This window comes from Salvelinus sp. IW2-2015, linkage group LG36, assembly GCF_002910315.2.
Source record: "Salvelinus sp. IW2-2015 linkage group LG36, ASM291031v2, whole genome shotgun sequence".
NCBI classification, from domain to species: Eukaryota; Metazoa; Chordata; class Actinopteri; order Salmoniformes; family Salmonidae; genus Salvelinus; species Salvelinus sp. IW2-2015.
Window position 1 is genome coordinate 14,038,731 of NC_036875.1, and position 20,607 is coordinate 14,059,337.

Below are 20,607 nucleotides of genomic sequence, written 5' to 3' on the forward strand. Positions count from 1 at the left end.
ACTCCGTCTCATGCTACCACTAGAGTGAAAGCACCGCCAGCATTCAAAATTGACCAAAACATCAGCCAGGGAGCATAGGATCTGTGAAGTGGTCTGTGATCACCACCTGCAGAACCACTCCTTTATTGGGGGTGTCTTGCTAATTGCCTATAATTTCCACCTTTTGTCTATTCCATTTGCACAACAGCATGTGAAATATATTGTCAATCAGTGTTGCTTCCTAAGTGGACAGTTTGATTTCACAGAAGTGTGATTGACTTGGAGTTACATTGTGTTGTTTAAGTGTTCGCTTAATTTTTTTGAGCAGTGTATAATAACCTTCATATCGAAGTAAACTTGGAGTCACACGATGGCATGTTGTGTGGTCCTCCCACTATGACTCGTCGGGAAAGCATGCCGTTTATTAGGCTACAGATTAAATAAATGATGATTAACTTCACAGGGTGGTGAAAGTGCACGGTGATGAGTTTGATGCTCCTTTGAGGGTTTTATTCTGGTGACATGATAATCTTGCTCTTTTGTCCATAATAATAATCTCATCGTGCAGATACCTCTGTTGGCTAGAACGCACGTGCCAATACCAGAGTGGACACACTTGCAATATAACGCGTGTGTCCGCGAGTGTGTCCACAACATTTTTGTGAGAAAACCATCAGTAATTTTGAAAATGCGATGGAAAAACATGTAACTTGTATTTTGTATTCAGTACATGGGAATTTAACATCAAAAGGTATTGTTATTTGCACTATGTCATCACACACAGCCTTATCTGCAACAAGTCAATTTAATAGAAACATCTCTGGTGGGAAAATGCACTTTGCTTTTATCCCCCGAGAGTCGATTGACGCACCAGTGTGTAAATCTCAGTAACATAATCAAAACATCCCCATTAATATCTGTCAGTTTAAACTAGAGATATCTCAGTCCACCGCATGTCGCACTTCCGCAGAGCTAGAGCGGTTTGTCAGACCATGACATCCCAAAAATTGTAAAAGTACCCAATTTTCATAACTGAGTAAAAGTATAGATACGTTAATAGAAAGTTACTCAAGGAAAATCAAATCAAGTAAAAGTTACCCAGTAAAATACTACTTGAGTAAAAGTCTAAAAGTTGGTTCTAAATATACTTAAGTATCAAAGTAAATGTAATTGATCAAATATATTTAAGTATCAAAAGTAAAAGTTAAAGTATACATCATTACAAATTCCTTATATCAAGCAAAGCAGATGGCACAATTTTTATTGTATTTTTTAAAACTTTTATTTAACTAGGCAAGTCAGTTGAGAACTAATTCTTATTTACAAAGACGGCCTACTGAAAGGCAAAAAAGGCCTCCTGGACTGGGGCTAAGATTCCATATAAAATAAACAAAACACACACCACAACAAGAGAAACACCACAACATTACATACAGAGAGACCTAAAACAACAACATAGCATGGCAGCAACACATACCAACACAGCATGGTAGCAACACAAGTTGACAACTACATGGTAGCTACACAACATGGCAGCAGCACAACATGGTAGCAGCACAAAACATGGTACAAACATTATTGGGCACAGACAACAGCACAAAGGGCAAGAAGGTAGAGACAACAATCTATCACGCGAAGTAGCCACAACTGTCAGTAAGTGTCCATGATGGAGTTTTTTAATGAACCGATGGAGATAAAACTGTCCAGTTTGAGTGTTTTTTGCAGCTCATTCCAGTCGCTAGCTGCAGCGAACTGAAAAGAGGGATGTGTGTGCTTTGTTTTTAAAATGTATGGATAGCCAGGGGCACACTCCAACACTCAGACATAATTTACAAACAATGCATTTGTGTTTAGTGAGTCCGCCATATCAGAGGCAGTAGAGATTACCACGTATTCTCTTGATAAGTGCGTGAATTGGACCATTTTCCTGTCCTGCTAAGCATTCAAAATGTAACGAAAAATGTAGTGGTGGGTGTCAAGGAAAATGTGGGGAGTAAAAAGTACATTATTTTCTTTAGGAATGTAGTGAAGTAATAGTAAAAGTTGCCAAAAAATATAATTAGTAAAGTAAAGTACAGATACCACAAAAAACTACTTAAGTAGTACTTTAAAGTATTTCTACTCACTACATACATGACATTACATGACTCAGCAGAACTAGGGTTTCAAAAGGGGGATATATTACTGGAAACTTAAGTTTTCCAGTAAATGACCAGAATTGTGTTATCTTCAAGGATTTTATGTTATCTACCACAAGACATCTAGGGGTCCCTTTGGGTCCTAATTGACCACAAAATCAACATTTTGCCATGCCCATATCAGTCTCCGGACTTGAACCCCATTTAAAACCGATGGTTTGAATTGAAGAGGACAGTCCATAAGCGCAGACAAAGGATATCAAGGATTAGGATATAAATAGGATATAAAAAATATTAAAAAAAATGTTGGAGCATCCAGCCACATCACCCTCTAGGCCTTGGGATTGTGTGTGTATGTTTTGGAGAGATCCAGCAACCTGCCCATGGGCTTTTTTACATGGCAGACAGGGTCGCAGTGTGTTCCACTGTCCTGGCAACCACGCTGGCATCTCGTCTCCTCTCTCGCCCAGACACTTACTGGAACCACGCAGGCAGGAAGTGATCTCACTCAAGCCCTGGCCCTCGGTAGAAAAGCCAAACTTTCCATCTGTTTTGTCATCCCTGCAGTGGACAGTTTTCTTGGTTGCTAGCAACAACGTTGCCACACAAACACAAACATGAATGAATGAATGTGCCCCTACTCTCAAAGAGGTAAACATGCTAATATATTAGTCAGTAAACAGTGTATTAGTGTGCTTTGGTGAGTGAGTCATGACTGAGAGGGTTTGAATAGTACAAATCATGCATGGTGCTGCATAATGATGTATCTGTTCAGTGGAACAAGCCTGTGAGACGTTGAGATTTACCCATGAGCCCCTCTGTCACAACATTCCTCGGAAGACAAAACAGGAGGGGTGGGTAGTTATATTGTAGTTTGTTTGCCCTTTGCTGTTACCGACATAAATCTTTTTTTCATATCTGCATTCTTTTCACACCTCAGTTTCACAATGTTAGTAGTTTCCTGCTTCCGTCTCACAGCAAATTCTCCAGTGTTAAATTAACACAAAGTGTGGACCTGTATAGACACTGGAACATTGTTAAAGGTCATGATGAACAGTCAAAATCATGTTTGGATGATATTTGGATGAAACCAGATCAAAGTATGATGACTAAAGTATGAAAATTGTCTGTTGCTTCTACATTGATAAAGTTTGATCATAAAGTTACTGGTCCATGTCAAACACTTGGATTCATTATTAAGGGGACACCTTAACTCTCATTTTAATACACCAATGGTAACATGATATTATCTTACCTAACTTAAATAAGTACCACCCTGGAACCAACATCATAGAAGCAGTTGTCAAGTCAACATATCCTTCAGTGCTGCTGTGAACCGCATCACAAGAGACATGCAATTTCAGTGTTGTTTGAGTTGTTTTGTGGATCACCAAATTTGCTTGAGCTGATTTTACTACAACACTGCTGGTAGTTAACCATGAGAGAAAAACTAATTTTCAGAATGACTGTTCAGGACCTTTAAAAAATAAAATATTAACGATGACATATCCACTTAGGATCTCACTCGGTGATGCCCAGAGGACTGAAAATAGATGAATGAAACAACCATGTCTCTGTCACTCACAAAATCAATCATGGGTGGTAACTCTACAACTCACTTGAATGGCAAAGCACTCTGGGAAATATGGAAATCAAGCTTTACACTTAGCAGTGTGTTAATTCGGGGCGGCAGGTAGCCTAGTGGTTAGAGTGTTGGGCCAGTAACCGAAAGGTTGCTGTATCAATACTCCGAGCTGACAAGGCAAAAATCTGTCATTCTGCCCCTGTAAATATGAATTTGCTCTTAAATAACTTGCCTAGTAATAAAAGGTCTACACTATTCAGTGTCTATTCAGGTCCACATTTTCAATGTTAATTTAACACTAGGTATTTTTGCTGTGTATCAGCTGTTGATTCATAGAGATACAGTATACATGAGTATAATTATATTTATTGTGGGCCTGTTTTTTGTTGTTGGTGTTTTTCTTTTACATATGCATGTGTGTTTGTTTCTCTGGGAAAGAATGTGTTTTATGTACTAGTTGGGACACATACACACAAACACACTCAGTAAAGGCAGTAATATTAATGAGGACCATCAGGCAATGTGTCCATGGGTCTTCTCCCTCTAGTGTATGACGTGAAGAGACCACTGTGTACTTCCATTACCCTGTCATAGGCCAACAGACTCCTATTTAAAATCCAAGTCTACATAGCTTTTCAAAGGACAAGAACGTAATGCACATTGGCTATATTGTCTCCTTTTTTGCAGCTTGTATTAGTTGAAAACATTTCAGATTAAATGTATGGGAGTCAGATAACATGATTGGATAGATATGCTATTTTAATAATTTAAGTGGTCTCGATTAGTCTGAGTGGCGTGATAAAAATGTTTTTAGTAGTACCATATTCTAACAGCAGGTGGAAGCTTGAGATACATCACTGACATGGAGAGGAAGGTGCAGTTAGTAGAAGAGGAGAGAGAGAGGGAGGAAATAAGGGAGGGAGGGAGTGAAAGCGAGTGACATGAGGAGAAAATGGGCAGAGAATTTGTGTCTGTCATGTCATCACTGAAGACTGTCTGTGGTGTCCCGTGTTCAGAGAGTAAGCCTAAGTCCTCTATCTTTCTTTCTCCTCTCCTCTTTTTCTCCCCCCTGCTCTCTGTCTCCCCCTCCCCTCTCTGCTTCTCTCTCTGGGCTGACCGTTTCTCACCCTTGCGTCTGCTAGACAGGGGTGCGGAGTTCCAGCGTGTCTCCCAACAGATGTGGAAGGCTAAGTTGCTGCGTCAGGAGCAGAGCTAAAAGGCTAACATCTGAGAAGCAGAGAAGACGACAACATGCCTCCCTGACCACCGCCAGTGCCATCCCTGTAAGTAGCCATACATTTAATAGTCAAGCCACACATTTAATAGTCAAGCCACATCTTGAGTCATTTATCATACGGGAATCTATTAAAGTGCCGGCCTTATGTCTGTGTGTGCATGTGTGTATACGTAACAGACATAGAAAACGAAAGAGAAGGAGATTGGATTTGGAGGGAAAAGGAGAGAGGATTTGGAGAGGCAGAGAAAGAGGAGAGGGGGGGGGGGGGGGGGGGGGATTGGGTGCCTGCTTGCGGCCGCATGTGGAACATGATGTCAGAGGAATGCTCTGTGCCTCTCCTCATAGCTGTCTGGAACAGCAGCCACCTTCCCTCCCTCCCTCCCGCCCTCCTTTCCTCCTTCAGCATCCGGCCATGCAGCTGGAGCCTGCAGCAAGGGAAAGGAGGAAAGGAGGGAGAGAGAGAGGAAGACAGTAGGGCAGAGGGAGAAGGAGTTTGGTGTGACATAACTCGGGAGAGAGAGATGAGTGGGACTTGGACAGTAACGGAGTGGAAATAAGGAGGGAGATATCTAAACAGGAGTTTATAGCGCTGCATAGGCTTCTAGTATTGCAGACCTGTGAGTCAGGGCTGTGGTCTGGAGGAGGAAGGGAACAGTAGTCTATTAGAGCTTGGGCTCCGGTAATGCAGACTGGGCTGTGGTTCTGTGTACTTAGCAGGGGTCAGGTGACTGAAGGATACAGTGGCTGCAGGCCGAGGGAGTTAGAAGCAGTCAGACACTTAGCACAGAATGGAAGTAAGTTAACACCGTGTTGTGTGAAGCCACAGCTGCTGAGGTTTTAGTTTAGATTTAAGGCCAGTGGCATATTCTGTTTAAACTGAGAATTATTTTGTACTGTGTGATGGATATAATCTGTTGTTGCTAAAATGAGGATTGGGATCGTCATAGCCAATCCTCTGCAAGGCTGGGTTTTCAAACAAATATATCCTCTTAAGTTAGAGAGAAAATATAGTTTGAATATGGCACTGTTTTAGCAACTGAAACCCTGATAAGCGCTATACGCAGTTTATATAAGAGAAAATAAAAAGGGTTCTTTGTGACCAGATCAATCCTTCTTTTTTTCCATCTATGTACATTATATCCAACCGTGATGCCAATCACAGCATCGGAAAGTCCTTGCTTCTTGAAGTCAAGATGGCTTATTCATCACATTTTTCCTTCGCTCCTCAATGGGGAAAGAAAGAGGCAGTGTTTTATTTTTCCTGACAGTTTTAATGTGGCTGGCCACAGCCTTTACCGCAGCACAGCACGGCGCAGGCACTTTTATAGACAGCCAAATGCCATCCGCAGTAGCCCAGGGCCTGGAAGGACCTCGCCCTAATAAAGTAGTGGAGCAAAAAATAAGTGGCTCAATTGCGTCTGCGGTAGCCTGGGCTGTCCTGGAAATAGAAAGCTGAATTCAGCTGGCTGTCTCTCACAGCCCTTAAACCAATAAACTGGAGATGTTAATCAGTAGCAGCTAGGTTACTGTAGGACAGAACAGCTAGGGACCGTGTGCTATTATGAGCAAGTGAGTGTCTGTATAATTGTGTGTTCTTTGTGACAAAGAGGCAGAGAGCAATCTGACTCATTTTTCCCACTGGTATGATTTGTCTTGCTTTCGATTTAGCTTTGTTTATGAATTGGTCTTGGTGTCTATGTTGTGATTTCAACCTTGTATACACCCAAAGCTCCTTAAAAACATGTACTTACATAACTTTCCCTCCTATCATACAGATTTGCATACAGCCTTCAGGATATCCCCTCGGTGAAGATGTAGTCCAATTGGTTGCCTTGGAGATGTCTCTAAACAGGGCCTCCTCTTGGCGCCGTCCCCCTGCCCTGTTGCTGTGGACTCTGTGGGTTCTAATCCTCCCCTCAACTGTCACCCTGACCACAGGCCCCGGCAACAGCACCCTGCTCTTTGACAGCACCGACAACAGCAACAGCCTGCGGAACTGCAGCTGCTCCGCCCACATCCAGGACTGTGACGAGGCGCTGGCCAACCTGCTGTGCAGCTGCCACACTGTGCTGCGCTCCAAGCTGACCCCCGGCGGCCTGAGGGAGCAGGGCGGACTGACTGTGTGGCTCAGAGAGCCCTGGGTTCTCACAGAGCTGCTGAACGGCAGCGTGGTGCTCGACCTAAGTCTGTCGTTCTGTGCCACTGGCACCCTGGCCATCCCCAACCAGTACCTGGCCCTGTTTGGCCTCCGTAGGCTGAGGGTCCACAGTGCTGCCCAGGACGCTCCACACCTGGAGCAGGTCCTCACCATCTCCTCTGGGAGTAGGGATATGGAGGGGATGGGGTGCCTCTCCTCCACTGACCCCGCCTCCCCCTCCTCCGTTCTCCATGTATCCTTCCTGGATGTGTCAGCGCTAAATGGGTTGTCGTCCCTGAAGGCCTACAGTGTGAGCTCCACTCCCATGTCCACCCTCTTCCAACACTTCCCCCACCTGCCCCTACCCCTACACCCCTCCACCGCCCTGGATCAGCCCCCGGAGCCCCAACAGGACTGCCTCCTCACCTTCATATACTAGACCTGTAGGCTCTGAGCTCAGAGCTAGATCTGTGGAAACTAGACTGGGCTGGATGGATGACACTGAGGTGCCTACAAGAGCTCCATCCACCCGGATGTTACTGAATGGGCTTGGTGTGCAGAGAGCTGTGCTGCTTTCCAATGTGTGTCTATATGGTGCATTTCTACAGTGCAGGAAAAAACTAACACTATTATCTGTCCTCAAGAGGAATCTGGACAAGAAAACAACCATCTCTGAGAAGAAGATGGAGTCATATTTCAATATCATTGCAAGAAAAAGGGAGAGGTCCGGTTAGGTGAGAGTAAGACAACGATGGCATCCGTCTGCTGCTCTATAAACTGACAGAGCTTGTAGACCTACTGCTTTCTGACAGTTACATTTTCCAGCTGCTCTTTTCTCTCGGTTATTGCGTGCAGATGGCCTATTAAAACATGTTGTTTTGAAACCGGTTACGATATCTGCCTTATAAATGGGCCAGCCTGGTTAGAACCCTGTTGGATCATCAGGCGATGGACTTCACTCTTCGTGACTGTACAGTTCTGAATCCACCTACTTAAGCTGGACTTGGTTGGGGTTTTATTCAAGATTAAGCTAAAAGCGTTCTGGACTGGTTTGATCTGGAAATTGGTCCGGCCCATGCTGGATTGATTACGTCACTCTGTTTCTGGTGTTCTAGAATTCAGGGTTGTCCTGGAACAACCTTGGAGTGGAGCGTTCTCATCTCTATGTTCCACAATGTGTTCTTCTGCTCATGTTCTAGAACAGGGATGGGCAAACTTTTTGGCTCGAGGGCCACGTTGCGATTTCGAAATTCAAGGGCCCCACATTTTTCTTTTTCACAAAATAATAATTCCCCCACCAAAAGTTTGTAAAAAAAATACTCAAACCTCCCGCGGGCCGGATTGAATGTAGTTTGCCCACTCCCGCAGGCCGTAGTTTGCCCACTCCTTTTCTCGAATGACCATGTATATTTACAGTAGTACCTTGACCAGCCTAGTAAGGGTTAATACATTTTAATCATGGTGTAAAAAAAAGGAGCATGCAAAGAGGTGTTAGGAACTCAAAAATAAGTTCTCCACTCAGAAAACGAATGGCACCAATCTGGTCTTTATTTCCATCTCACATCCTGAGAGACGTAAACATTCAATTCATCTAAAACCACTCTCACAAACAAAGACTGCAGCCAACACTTCTGTTCTGTAGATCATCCAGAGTCTGAGCGTGTGCGTGTGTGTGTGTGCATATGAATGTGTGTGTGTACGCGATGTGTGCATGTGTACAGTGCATTCGGAAAGAATTCAGACCCTTTCACCTTTTCAACATTTTGTTACATTACAGCCTTATTCGAAAATGTATTAAATTATTTTTTGCCAAGCATTATGTCTGTAGGAAACCTGGCACCATCCCTACGGTGAAGCATGGTCGTGGCAGCATCATGCTGTGAAGATGTTTTTCAACGGCAGGGACTGGGAGACTAGTCAGGATCGAGGGAAAGACGAACGGAGCAAAGTACAGAGAGATCCTTGATGAAAACCTGCTCCAGAGCGTTTAGGACCTCAGACTGGGGTGAAGGTTCACCTTCTAACAGGATACCGACCCTAAGCACACAGCCAAGACAACGCAGGAGTGGCTTCGGGACGTCTCTGAATGTATTCAAGTGGCCCAGCCAGAGCCCTGACTTGAACCCGATCTAAAATCTCTGGAGAGACTTGAAAATAGCTGTGCAGCGATGCTCCCCATCCACCCTGACAGAGCTTGAGAGGATCTGCAGAGAAGAATGGAAGAAACACCCCAAATAAAGGTGTGCCAAGAATGTTGCGTCATACCCAAGAAGACTTGAGGCTGTAATCACTGCGAAAGGTGCTTCAACAAAGTACAGAGTAAAGGGTCTGAATAGTTATATAATATTTTTTGTGCTATGTCATTATGGGGTATAGTGTGCAGAATGATGAGGGAAAAAACTATTTAATCCATTTTAGAACAAGGCTGTAACATAACAAAATGTGGAAAAGTCAAGGGGTCTGAATACTTTCCAAAATGCTCTGTACATGCATAGGTGTGTGCATATTCTTTTCTCATCTACATCTTGTAATCCTATGGGCCCTGGTCAAAAGTAGGGCACTATATAGGGAATAGGGTGCCATTTGGGACGTGGGCACTCACTAATGACTGTTGATGTTGGAATCTGTATCTCCACTATAATCTCTCAAGCACAGACTCACTCTGTACAGTCAGAAATCTGGCATTAGTCCTTCCCATCTGGGGAATGTATGAATAGACACCTCTGAAAACCATTAACTGTGGATTAAACATTCAGGCTAGGTCATCAAAAATGTGTTGCTCCTTGCTCTAACCATCTGCCTCTTACGGAAAAACCACATGATTTCACGTGGGAAATCACATGATTTCACGTGACATTTGCATATGTTCGGGATTTTCACGTGATCCACAATGTGGATTAACATTTTCAAATGAGATTTCACAGATGATGCCCTACAAACAAAAATAAGTTCTTATGATACACATTGTGTTTTCAACGTACATATTTGACAAACATGACTACACTAGCTAGGTTTCCATCCAATTGGCAACACATTTTAATGTGAATTTTCTCAAATCCGCATAAAAACAAGATGTGTTTCCATCAAATTGATTTGTTGCAGATAAAAGTGATGATGCAGTGCACATAAAAATACATTTTGCAGTTAAATTCCCATATACCGAATAAAAAATAGAAGTTAAATGTGTTTCCAGGACATTTTTTCAACTGATGAAAATGTTTGCATTATATAGCGTGTGCCCACTCTGGTATTGGCACATGAACTCGAGCCAACAGCTCACAGATACAGTGCAGTTATAGCCTACACAAGTGGTTCCCAACCTTTTTCGGTTACTGTACCACCAACTGAATTTGGCTCTGCCCAGAGTACCCCTGAGTACCTCCTCATGCATTTTACCAGTAGGCCTATGGTTTCATGCGTCTTCTCATGTACCCGCTGTGGATAGGCCAAGTACCCCCAGGGGTCCTAGTACACCTGGTTGGGAACCACTGACCTACATGATGAGAATATTATGGACAATAACGTCCGTCAAGCATCGAAATTCATGTCACCAGAATAAGACCCTCGATATTTATTGGAAAGGAGCATCAAGCTCATCACCTTGCACTATCACCACCCTGTGAAGTTCATCATAACTTATTTCATCTGTAGCCTAAAAAACTGCATCCCGACAAGTCCTAGTGGGAGGACCACACAACATGTCATCACGTGACTCCAAGTTTACTACAATATGATGATTATTATATCAATATTTCCGCATAAAAGCGTTTCCACCAACATTCCTTGTATAAATAATTTTACAGACACAAAAAGATCCCACCTTGTCTAGTGTATTTTGTTTTGTCGATATTTGTAAAGTTTACCAGCTGGTCTGTCATGACATTTTATATCCGACATGAACATTACACACATAAAAAGGTTGGATGTAAACCTGGTTAAGAGGGTACATTTATTTATACGGTCTTTATTATTCAACATGTTCTTACCTTGAATTTGAACTCACAACCTCTTGGTTCACAGCATTACGATCTTCCTGCTACGCCACCATGTCTGTGTCAATGACTGATTTCACCTCCATTTCTACACTTTGGACTTCAAAGTAAATCTCATCTTTGTTAAAAATACACTCAAGAAAAACTAATATATTTATATTAATGGTTCAGGAGTAACAATAAATCAGAATAATATGCCCCACCAACATTAGACAACTACACAAAAACCCCTCAAGTTGCTGAAATAAGTCAATTAAATCCATGATGAGAGAATAGTCAGAATAACTGAGAACTAAAATAGCAGTGCAGACGGTACTCTTTTGCTAAGCACTGAGATGTATTATAGGTAATGAATGTTTAGGGGAACGCTATTGACTTTGTGACGTAGCAGAAATACAGTATCAGCGTATTCCAATTCCAGAGGTTGTGAATTCAAATCCCAGATGGTATCATAATTAAGCTGAACAGCGATAACACATGGAATTGCACATTTGAAAATGTGATCACATGTGAAGTGTTTTAAAAACATGTTTTCACATGTGAAATGTCTAGTGCTGACATTTTGGTTATTTTTTGTTTTTTAAACCACTAATTGATGATGTCGGTTCAATTATTTGAATTCCATTTAGTTTATTATTCTGTGAGCTCAATGCGCATATTTCTCAGTTTCTCATAAATCGGACAAAGCCCAAACTGTGAGATGTAGTAGGGAGTTGTAGTTTCCAACAGGCTAATATTCTACATAGTTTACCACAGAAAATGTGGTCATTTACTACAATGACCATAATCCATTGAGCACCTACTTGTTCGTTCTGTGTTTCTTTTACGCCTACTATGTATAAGAGACAGAAGAATGCACAATCAAGAGAGAGTTATCTCTACCTGAAAATACATGATCTAAGAAATTGATAGTTGGTATTCAGCAGTCATAAAAGTATCTGATGAAAGCGAGTCATACTTGTCCCGTCAATTAATCTGATTTATGGGGGAACAAAGTGCTCCTTTTTCTTCATTCTCCCAGATAGTCCCCAGTTGAAGTATCCTGGGGTAAGGAATGTTTTTTTGGAGTCATAAAAGTATGCTTTACTTACATTGAAGAACTACTAAAATTGTGATTTTGTCAGACAGCATAGGCAGCGACTCTATATAGATGAGATGATGACTAGGAATTAAATAAAGTCATCAAATAAAGCAAATGTAATATACACAACAACAAATATTTTATTAAAGTGAAGTAATGTGAAAAAACGATGGTTAATAAGTGATAAGCAGTAATGGGCAGTCACTACCATCATGGGACATGTATTCATTGTTTTATGCTGTGCTCTTACTTCATTCAAACCACACAATGCATAATGCATTTCATGTTTAAAAATGAGTTTTTTTTTAAATAAAACTGTGATATTTTTGGGGGAATCGAACCAAAACTGAACCAATCTCGAAATGCACTAATCGCTCGTCACTAGAAATGTCACATGTAAAGTGTTCCAAAAGCATGTTTTGAAATTATTTCACATGTGAAATGTCACGTTTCACGTGTGAAATCATGTGATTTTCCACATGTGAAAACATGAAACTACACTGTTAGACATTGCTGTTAATTTTATGGTAAATTATAGTCATTTTACAGTACATTTCTGCAGTAATAGGATACTGTATTAGTGTTTCACTATATTATTACTGTCAATCGCAATGCACTTGGAGGCTTTTTGGCCGTCCTGCAAAACAACTTGGCATGCCTCACTTGCAATTTCATTTAAACTCATAGGATAGCCTTCTTTTGAAGCACTTATGTCAAGAACTGTAAAAAAAAAAAAAATGTAAGTATGTTATCGGCTACTTCAAGAAACAGAAACAAATAAAAAGTTGGTGGTTGTATTTGATTAACATTTTATGGAAAAGGTATGGATATCAGCAAACAAAGAAAGGCACGCAACTACCGAGGACAAACATAAGTACAAGGTAGGTGTTTAATGATTACATTTTTTTGAAGTATTGACCTTGTGCGAATCAATGTAGTGACAGCTAGATTCCACAAAGCCTGGTCTCTGCTTCACTCTGTTGGTGAAGTTCATCATAAACTTTCTTTACCATGGAGTGGAGTTTAGTTCCCTAGGTATAGGACGACAAGTAGCCTAGCAATTAGAGCATTCGGCCAGTAACCAAAAGGTTGTCTGTGCCCTTGAACAAGGCACTTCACCCTAATTTTCTCCAGGGGTGCCGTACTACTATGGTTGACCCTAAAAACACCACATTTCACTGCACCTATCCAGTGTATGTGACAATAAATATTTTTGGGATAATTTGTGGATTTGACAGCTCTAACACAGTTCCACCTCCGACACCGCCAAAACAACTGCTACGTGGGTATAACAGTGTTGCTTCTGTCCCTCTCCTCGCCCCAACCTGGGCTCAAACCAAGGACCCTGTGAACACATTGACAACATTCACCCCCGAAGCATTGTTACCTATCACTCCACAAAAGCCATGGCCCTTGTAGAGCAATGGGAAACAACTACTTCAAGGTCTCAGAGCAAGTGACGACACCAATTGAGTGACGACTACTAGCGCGCGCCGCTAACTAGCTAGCCATTTCACACCAGTTACACAGGTGTCCACTAGCACGGATCTGATATAATCTAGCACTAAGTGTGCATAAATACTCTGAGGATTTGAACTTGCAATCTAATGGTCTGAGTGTATTAATGTCTCAGCAGTGCCATCAGCTGGTTATTTGTTACCAAGAACATACTGTATATGCACACACTCTCAAAAATAAGATATGTTTATGGTACATTGCTGTTCCCTGGTGTACAAAAAGGCCAAAGGAAAACATAAGATACCTTCAAAGGTACACATAGGAACTCACATGGTACTAGTTGGTACATTTTAGGGTACATGTGCGGGCAATCTATTATAATGGTACATTTTTCTACCCAAAATATTACATTTAAAGCTGCGTTCGTAACCATGTGGGAGGTGGGAATTTACTAGTTGTGAAGTCGTAAATACCAGTTGGATGCATTCATGTGCATTCAAATTGTTGGGAAACACCATTTGGCTAATGGCCAACAAGCTGCGTCAACCATAAATGAAAAGTACAGCTATCAGGTTGGTAAACAAATTATAGATTTCAAAAACCATATTAACAGATTGGTTTTTCTAAATAATGTTTTGTTACATTTGACTGCCGAAAATGCTGTTATCAAGGTCATTTCCTTAGTAATAGTAGTAATAATAATACTTTTTTACGTGTAAAGCGCTTTTCAAGAATAATCTCAAAGTGCCTAAATTGAGCATAAATAATAGTAGTTTTTTTTATTTTACCAGATAAGTTGACTGAGAACATATTCTCATTTACAGCAACGACCTGGGGAATAGTTACAGGGGAGAGGCGGGGGGATGAATGAGCCAATTGTAAGCTGGGGATGATTAGGTGACCGTGATGGTATGAAGGACAGCTTGGGAATTTAGCCAGGACACCAGGGTTAACACCCCTACTCTTACGATAACTGCCATGGGATCTTTAATGACCTCAGAGAGTCAGGACACCCATTTAATGTCCTATCCGAAAGACGGCACCCTACACAGGTCAGTATCCACAATCACTGCCCTGGGGAATTGGGATATTTTTAGACCAGAGGAAAGAGTGCCTCCTACTGCCCCTCCAACACCACTTCCAGCAGCATCTGGATGATAGACGCATTTCCCACTAGTAATTACCAGTTGGAAGGCCGTTCATGTAGATTTTTCCCAGTCATATGTGGTAAAATCCAACTTCCCATGTGGTCATGAATGCAGCATTAAGTACTAATTACTGGACTTTAAAATGTAGGTGGGGCAAATGTATTCGGGAGCATCTCTTTTGCTATTGTCAGTTTTGCAATCTTTGTAAGACCTTGTGGCAATCAAGACCTGCACTGTTTAAAGGTTACTGTACGGTTTCCAGGAGCTTAATGGCAGCTGGTTCACAGGAAGTTATTGTTTAATTTTCAAATCTTACTGTCAACTAGTTACAAGTGTGTTATTGAACATTTACTGTAACTTAATACAGCTAATTCTTCACACCCACTGACCTGATGGTCTGGTTTAAAGTATTAAAATTACTAGTTATAAATTAAATATCGTATGGTACTTTAGTGTCGCTTCTTATAAGTGTAACGGATGTGAAATGGCTAGCTAGTTAGCGGGTACGCGCTAATAGCGTTTCAATCAGTTACGTCACTTGCTCTGAAACCTAGAAGTAGTGGTTCCCCTTGCTCTGCAAGGGCCGCGGCCTTTGTGGAGCGATGGGTAACGATGCTTCGTGGGTGACCGTTGTTGATGTGTGCAGAGGGTCCCGGGTCGGGGCGAGAGGACGCCGTAAAGTTATACTGTTACATAAGCAGCCTCTGTTTCCATTGATCACATTACCCCATTCTTTCCTATGCGAAGACTCTCAATGGCGCATTGAAGCCAAATGTGTAATTTTAACAGGTGTCCACATTCTTTTGTGTATGACTACACAATCTGTGAGCTACCGTTAACTAGCTGGCTAGCTCACTAAAGACTTGTCAATAAAAAGGTCACAACAGCCATTATGCTTGCCTATGCTGGTTTTCTTTTACTTGTAAGGAAGGTAACGTTAACGTGCATTGTACACACAACTACAGTCGGTGGTTATCTAGCTAAATTTCATAAGCACCTAGCTAACCACAGATCTTTGACCTAACCAAAATAGTTTGTCAGCAGCTAGCCTGTCACGATGTCACGCCCTGGCCTTAGTATTCTTTGTTTTCTTTATTATTTTAGTTAGGTCAGGGTGTGACATGGGGATTGTTTGTGTTTTGTCGGTTTTGGGTGATTATATGGTAAAGGGGGTGTTGGGTGTAGTGTATGGGTTTGTGTTGAGTGCATGTGTCTAGCGTTGTCTATGTTGGTTTAGTTGTCTAGGAGAGTCTATGGTTGCCTGAATGAGTTCCCAATTAGAGACAGCTGATTTCTGTTGTCTCTGATTGGGAGCCATATTTAGGGTAGCCATAGGCTTTCATGTGATGTGGGTAATTGTCTATGTTATACGTTTGTAGCCTGTTGTGTGCACTTCGTTATTGCTTCACGATCGTTTTCTTGTTTTGTTTAGTGTGTAAGTGTTTTTGTTTCGTTTTACCTTCGTATTCATTAAAAGGAATATGGCTTATTTTCCTACTGCTGCGTTTTGGTCCGTCAATCCTCCACACGATCGTGACAGAATTACCCACCAATACAGGACCAAGCGGCATGTAAAGCGGCAACAGGACCCACCTACACAGGATTCTTGGACATGGGAGGAGATACTGGATGGTAAGGGCCGTGGGCCACAACCGGGAGAATATCGCCTCCCTCGTGAAGAGCTGGAGGCAGCGAAAGCCGAGAGGAGGCGATATGAGGAGGCAGCACGGAAGCAAGGCTGGAGACCCGTGAGTAATACCCAAAAATTTATTGGGGAGGGGCTCATGGGGAGTGTGGCGAGTCCAGATGGGAGAACTGCGTCAACTTCCCGTGCTACCCGTGAGGACTCTAAGAGGGAACCTGAGCCAGTCGGGCTGATATTGGAGTGAGCAATGGGAATGATGCAGAGACTGTTAAGGATTTATTGGGAGGTTGGAAGAGAGTGAAATGAGGGAGCTGCTGTGTTGGTGCGTGAGGCACAAGATCCACCCGACAGAGCGTGTGCGGGATGTGAGGTTACCTGAGTCAGCTCTCCATGCTCGTCCTGATGTGCGTGCTAACCGTCTGGGAATGACAGTCCCACGAACCAGGCCTCCTGTACGCCTCCCTAGTCCTGCACCTCCTATATTAGCCCCATGTACTAACTCTCCTGTGACAGTCCCCAGCCCAGTACAACCAGTGCCTCCTCCACGCACTAGCCCTATGGTGCGTGTCTCCAGCCCTTTACCACCAGTGCCTAAATCACGCACCAAGCCTCCTGTGTGTACCCAGAGTCCTGTGCGTCCTGTTGCTGCTCCCCGCACTAGCCCTGAGATGCGTGTCCCCAGCCCGGTACCACCAGTTCCGGCACCACGCACTAGGCCTAATGTGCGCTCCCAGGGTCCAGTATGCCCTGTTCCTTCTCCCGCACTAGCCCTGAGATGCGTGTCCCCAGCCCGGTATCACCAGTTCCGGCACCACGCACCAGGCCTACAGTGCGCCTCAGCCGCCAGAGTCTGCCGTCTGCACAGCGATGCCTGAACTGGCCGTCTACCCAGCGCATTCTGGCATCCGTCTACCAGCGCCATCTGAGCCATCCGTCTACCCAGCGCCATCTGAGCCATCCGTCTACCCAGCGCCATCTGAGCCATCCGTCTACCCAGCGCCATCTGAGCCATCCGTCTACCCAGCGCCATCTGAGCCATCCGTCTACCCAGCGCCATCTGAGCCATCCGTCTACCCAGCGCCATCCGAGCCATCCGTCTGCCCCGAGCCATTAGAGCCGCCCGTCTGTCCCGAGCCGTCAGAGCCGTTCGTCAGTCAGGAGCCGCTAGAGCGTTCGTCAGACAGGATCTGCCAGAGCGCCAACCAGACAGGATCTGCCAGAGCCGCCAACCAGACAGGATCTGCCAGAGCCGCTAACCAGACAGGATCTGCCAGAGCCGCCAACCAGACAGGATCTGCCAGAGCCGCCAACCAGACGGATCTGCCAGAGCCGCTAACCAGACAGGATCTGCCAGAGCCGCCAACCAGACAGGATCTGCCAGAGCCGCCAACCAGACAGGATCTGCCAGAGCCGCCAACCAGACAGGTCTGCCAGAGCCGCCAACCAGACAGGATCTGCCAGAGCCGCCAGACAGCCATGTGCAGCCAGATCCGTCAGCCAGCCATGAGCGGCCAGATCCGTCGGCCAGCCATGGGCGGCCAGATCCGTCAGCCAGCCATGAGCGGCCAGATCCGTTAGCCAGCCATGAGCGGCCAGATCCGTCAGCCAGCCATGAGCAGCCAGATCAGTCAGTCAGCCTGAGCAGCCAGATCCGTCAGCCAGCCATGAGCAGCCAGATCCGTCAGCCAGCCATGAGCAGCCAGATCCGTCAGCTAGCCATGAGCAGCCGATCCGTCAGCCAGCCATGAGCGGCCAGATCCGTCAGCCAGCCATGAGCGGCCAGATCCGTCAGTTAGCCATGAGCGGCCAGATCCGTCAGCTAGCCATGAGCAGCCAGATCCGTCAGCTAGCCATGAGCAGCCAGATCCGTCAGCCAGCCATGAGCAGCCGGATCCGTCAGCCAGCCATGAGCGGCCGGATCCGTCGGCCAGCCATGAGCAGCCAGATCTGTCAGCCAGCCATGGGCCGTCCCTCAGTCCGGAGCTGCAGTCCCTCAGTCCGGAGCTGCCGTTCCTCAGTCCGGAGCTGCCCCTTATCCTGGTGCTGCCCCTTATCCTGGTGCTCTCTTATCCTGGTACTTCCCCTTAGTCCGGAGCTGCCCCTTAGTCCGGAGCTGCCCCTTAGTCCGGAGCTGCCCTTATTCCGGAGCTGCCCCTTAGTCCGGAGCTGCCCTTAGTCCGGAGCCCTTAGTCCGGAGCTGCCCCTTAGTCCGGAACTGCCCCTTAATTCAGTGGGGTTAATGTGGAGGGGGTCATTTGGAGGAAGCTACGGAGGCGGTTAGTGACTGTGGTGGGTGGGGACCACGACCAGTGCCGGAGCCGCCACCGTGGAAGGAAGCCCACCCAGACCCTCCCCTAGACTGTGTGCTGGTGCGCTCGGAGTTCGCACCTTAAGGGGGGGTATGTCACGCCCTGGCCTTAGTATTCTTTGTTTTCTTTATTATTTTAGTTAGGTCAGGGTGTGACATGGGGATTGTTTGTGTTTTGTCGGTTTTGGGTGATTATATGGTAAAGGGGTGTTGGGTGTAGTGTATGGGTTTGTGTTGAGTGCATGTGTCTAGCGTTGTCTTGTTGGTTTAGTTGTCTAGGAGAGTCTATGGTTGCTGCATGAGTTCCCAATTAGAGACAGCTGATTTCTGTTGTCTCTGATTGGGAGCCATATTTAGGGTAGCCATAGGCTTTCATGTGATGTGGGTAATTGTCTATGTTATACGTTTGTAGCCTGTGTGTGCACTTCGTTATTAGCTTCACGATCGTTTTCTTGTTTTGTTTAGTGTGTAAGTGTTTTTGTTTCGTTTTACCTTCGTATTCATTAAAAGGAATATGGCTTATTTTCCTACTGCTGCGTTTTGGTCCGTCAATCCTCCACACGATCGTGACACACGATCGTCGTAGTGAGGAGACCAAGGCGCAGCGTGAGAGAAATACATTCTTCTTTTTAATAACGAAGAACACTTAACAAACAATACAAAATAACAAACGTGACCGCTATAATACTGAGTGCAAACATGCAACATCACATAGACATAGACAATTACCCACCACAGCCCAATGCCTATGGCTGCCTTAAATATGGCTCCCAATCAGAGACAAATGAATGACAGCTGTCTCTGATTGAGAACCATTCAGGCAACCATAGACATACCTAGATACCTACACTCAACACTAACCCATACACTCTAACAAAACCCCCTAGACACTACAACCACCCAAGACAAGACAAAAACACAAACCTCCCCCCTGTCACACCCTGACCTAACCAAAATATTACAGAAAATAAAGATAACTAAGGCCAGGGCGTGACATAGCCTCTCGATTACAGAGGTTGGAAAACGATAAAATTCACGTATGCTTATTGGAGTAGTGGTTACAATCCAGTACATAGCACTGAACCATCCTTGCTTCTGATCGACAGAGAGACCTAAGATTAGCTATCTAGTTAGCTACAAAAACCAGGGATATTCAATAATTCTAGAAAAAACAGCTAAGATAGGTAGTTGGAAAGATGCTATCCCAAAATACACACGATAAATACACAATATCAATTATTTAAATGAGAAACTACAAAAAGGCTACAATATCTACTATTTATTCTATTTGATTTCACCTGCTAGGTTCCTTGTTGCTGAGCATTTGCGTGGAGTAACTTAGAGTTTTTCCATCCCTGCAACACTGCCTTGAGTGATGACGTCAAAGCATGTGACAGGATGTGCAATTCTGCAGTGGTGTAAAGTACTTACAGTTGAAGTCGAAAGTTTACATACACTTAGGTTGGAGTCATTAAAACTAGTTTTTCAACCACTCCACAAATTTCTTGTTAACAAACTATAATTTTGGCAAGTCAGTTAGGATATCTACTTTGTGCATGACACATGTAATTATTCCAACAATTGTTTACAGACAGATTATTTTACTTATAATCCACTGTATCACAATTCCAGTGGGTCAGAAGTTCACATACACTAAACTGACTGTGCCTTTAAACAGCTTGGAAAATTCCAGAAAATGCTGACATGGCTTTAGAAGCTTCTGATAGGCTAATTGACATCATTTCAGTCAATTGGAGGTGTACCTGTGGATGTATTTCAAGGCCTATCTTCAAACTCAGTGCCTCGCCCTCTTGCTTGACATCATGGGAAAATAAAAAGAAATCAGCCAAACCTCAGAAAAAAAATTGTAGACCTCCACATGCCTGGTTCTCTCTCATT

General features: G+C 43.9%; 1 protein-coding gene across 1 annotated transcript in view; it reads left to right on the forward strand.

The window, feature by feature from the left end:
- Positions 1 to 10,890, forward strand: part of LOC111959299 (exosomal polycystin-1-interacting protein) — a 13,150-nt gene extending 2,260 nt beyond the window's left edge. The window contains exons 2-3 of the mRNA XM_023980777.2: positions 4,845 to 4,985; positions 6,715 to 10,890. Of these exons, the coding sequence (XP_023836545.1) occupies positions 6,778 to 7,515 (738 nt within the window). The 5' untranslated portion in view covers positions 4,845 to 4,985; positions 6,715 to 6,777 and the 3' untranslated portion in view covers positions 7,516 to 10,890. The remainder of the gene's footprint in view (positions 1 to 4,844; positions 4,986 to 6,714) is intronic.
- Positions 10,891 to 20,607: the final 9,717 nt, after the last annotated feature.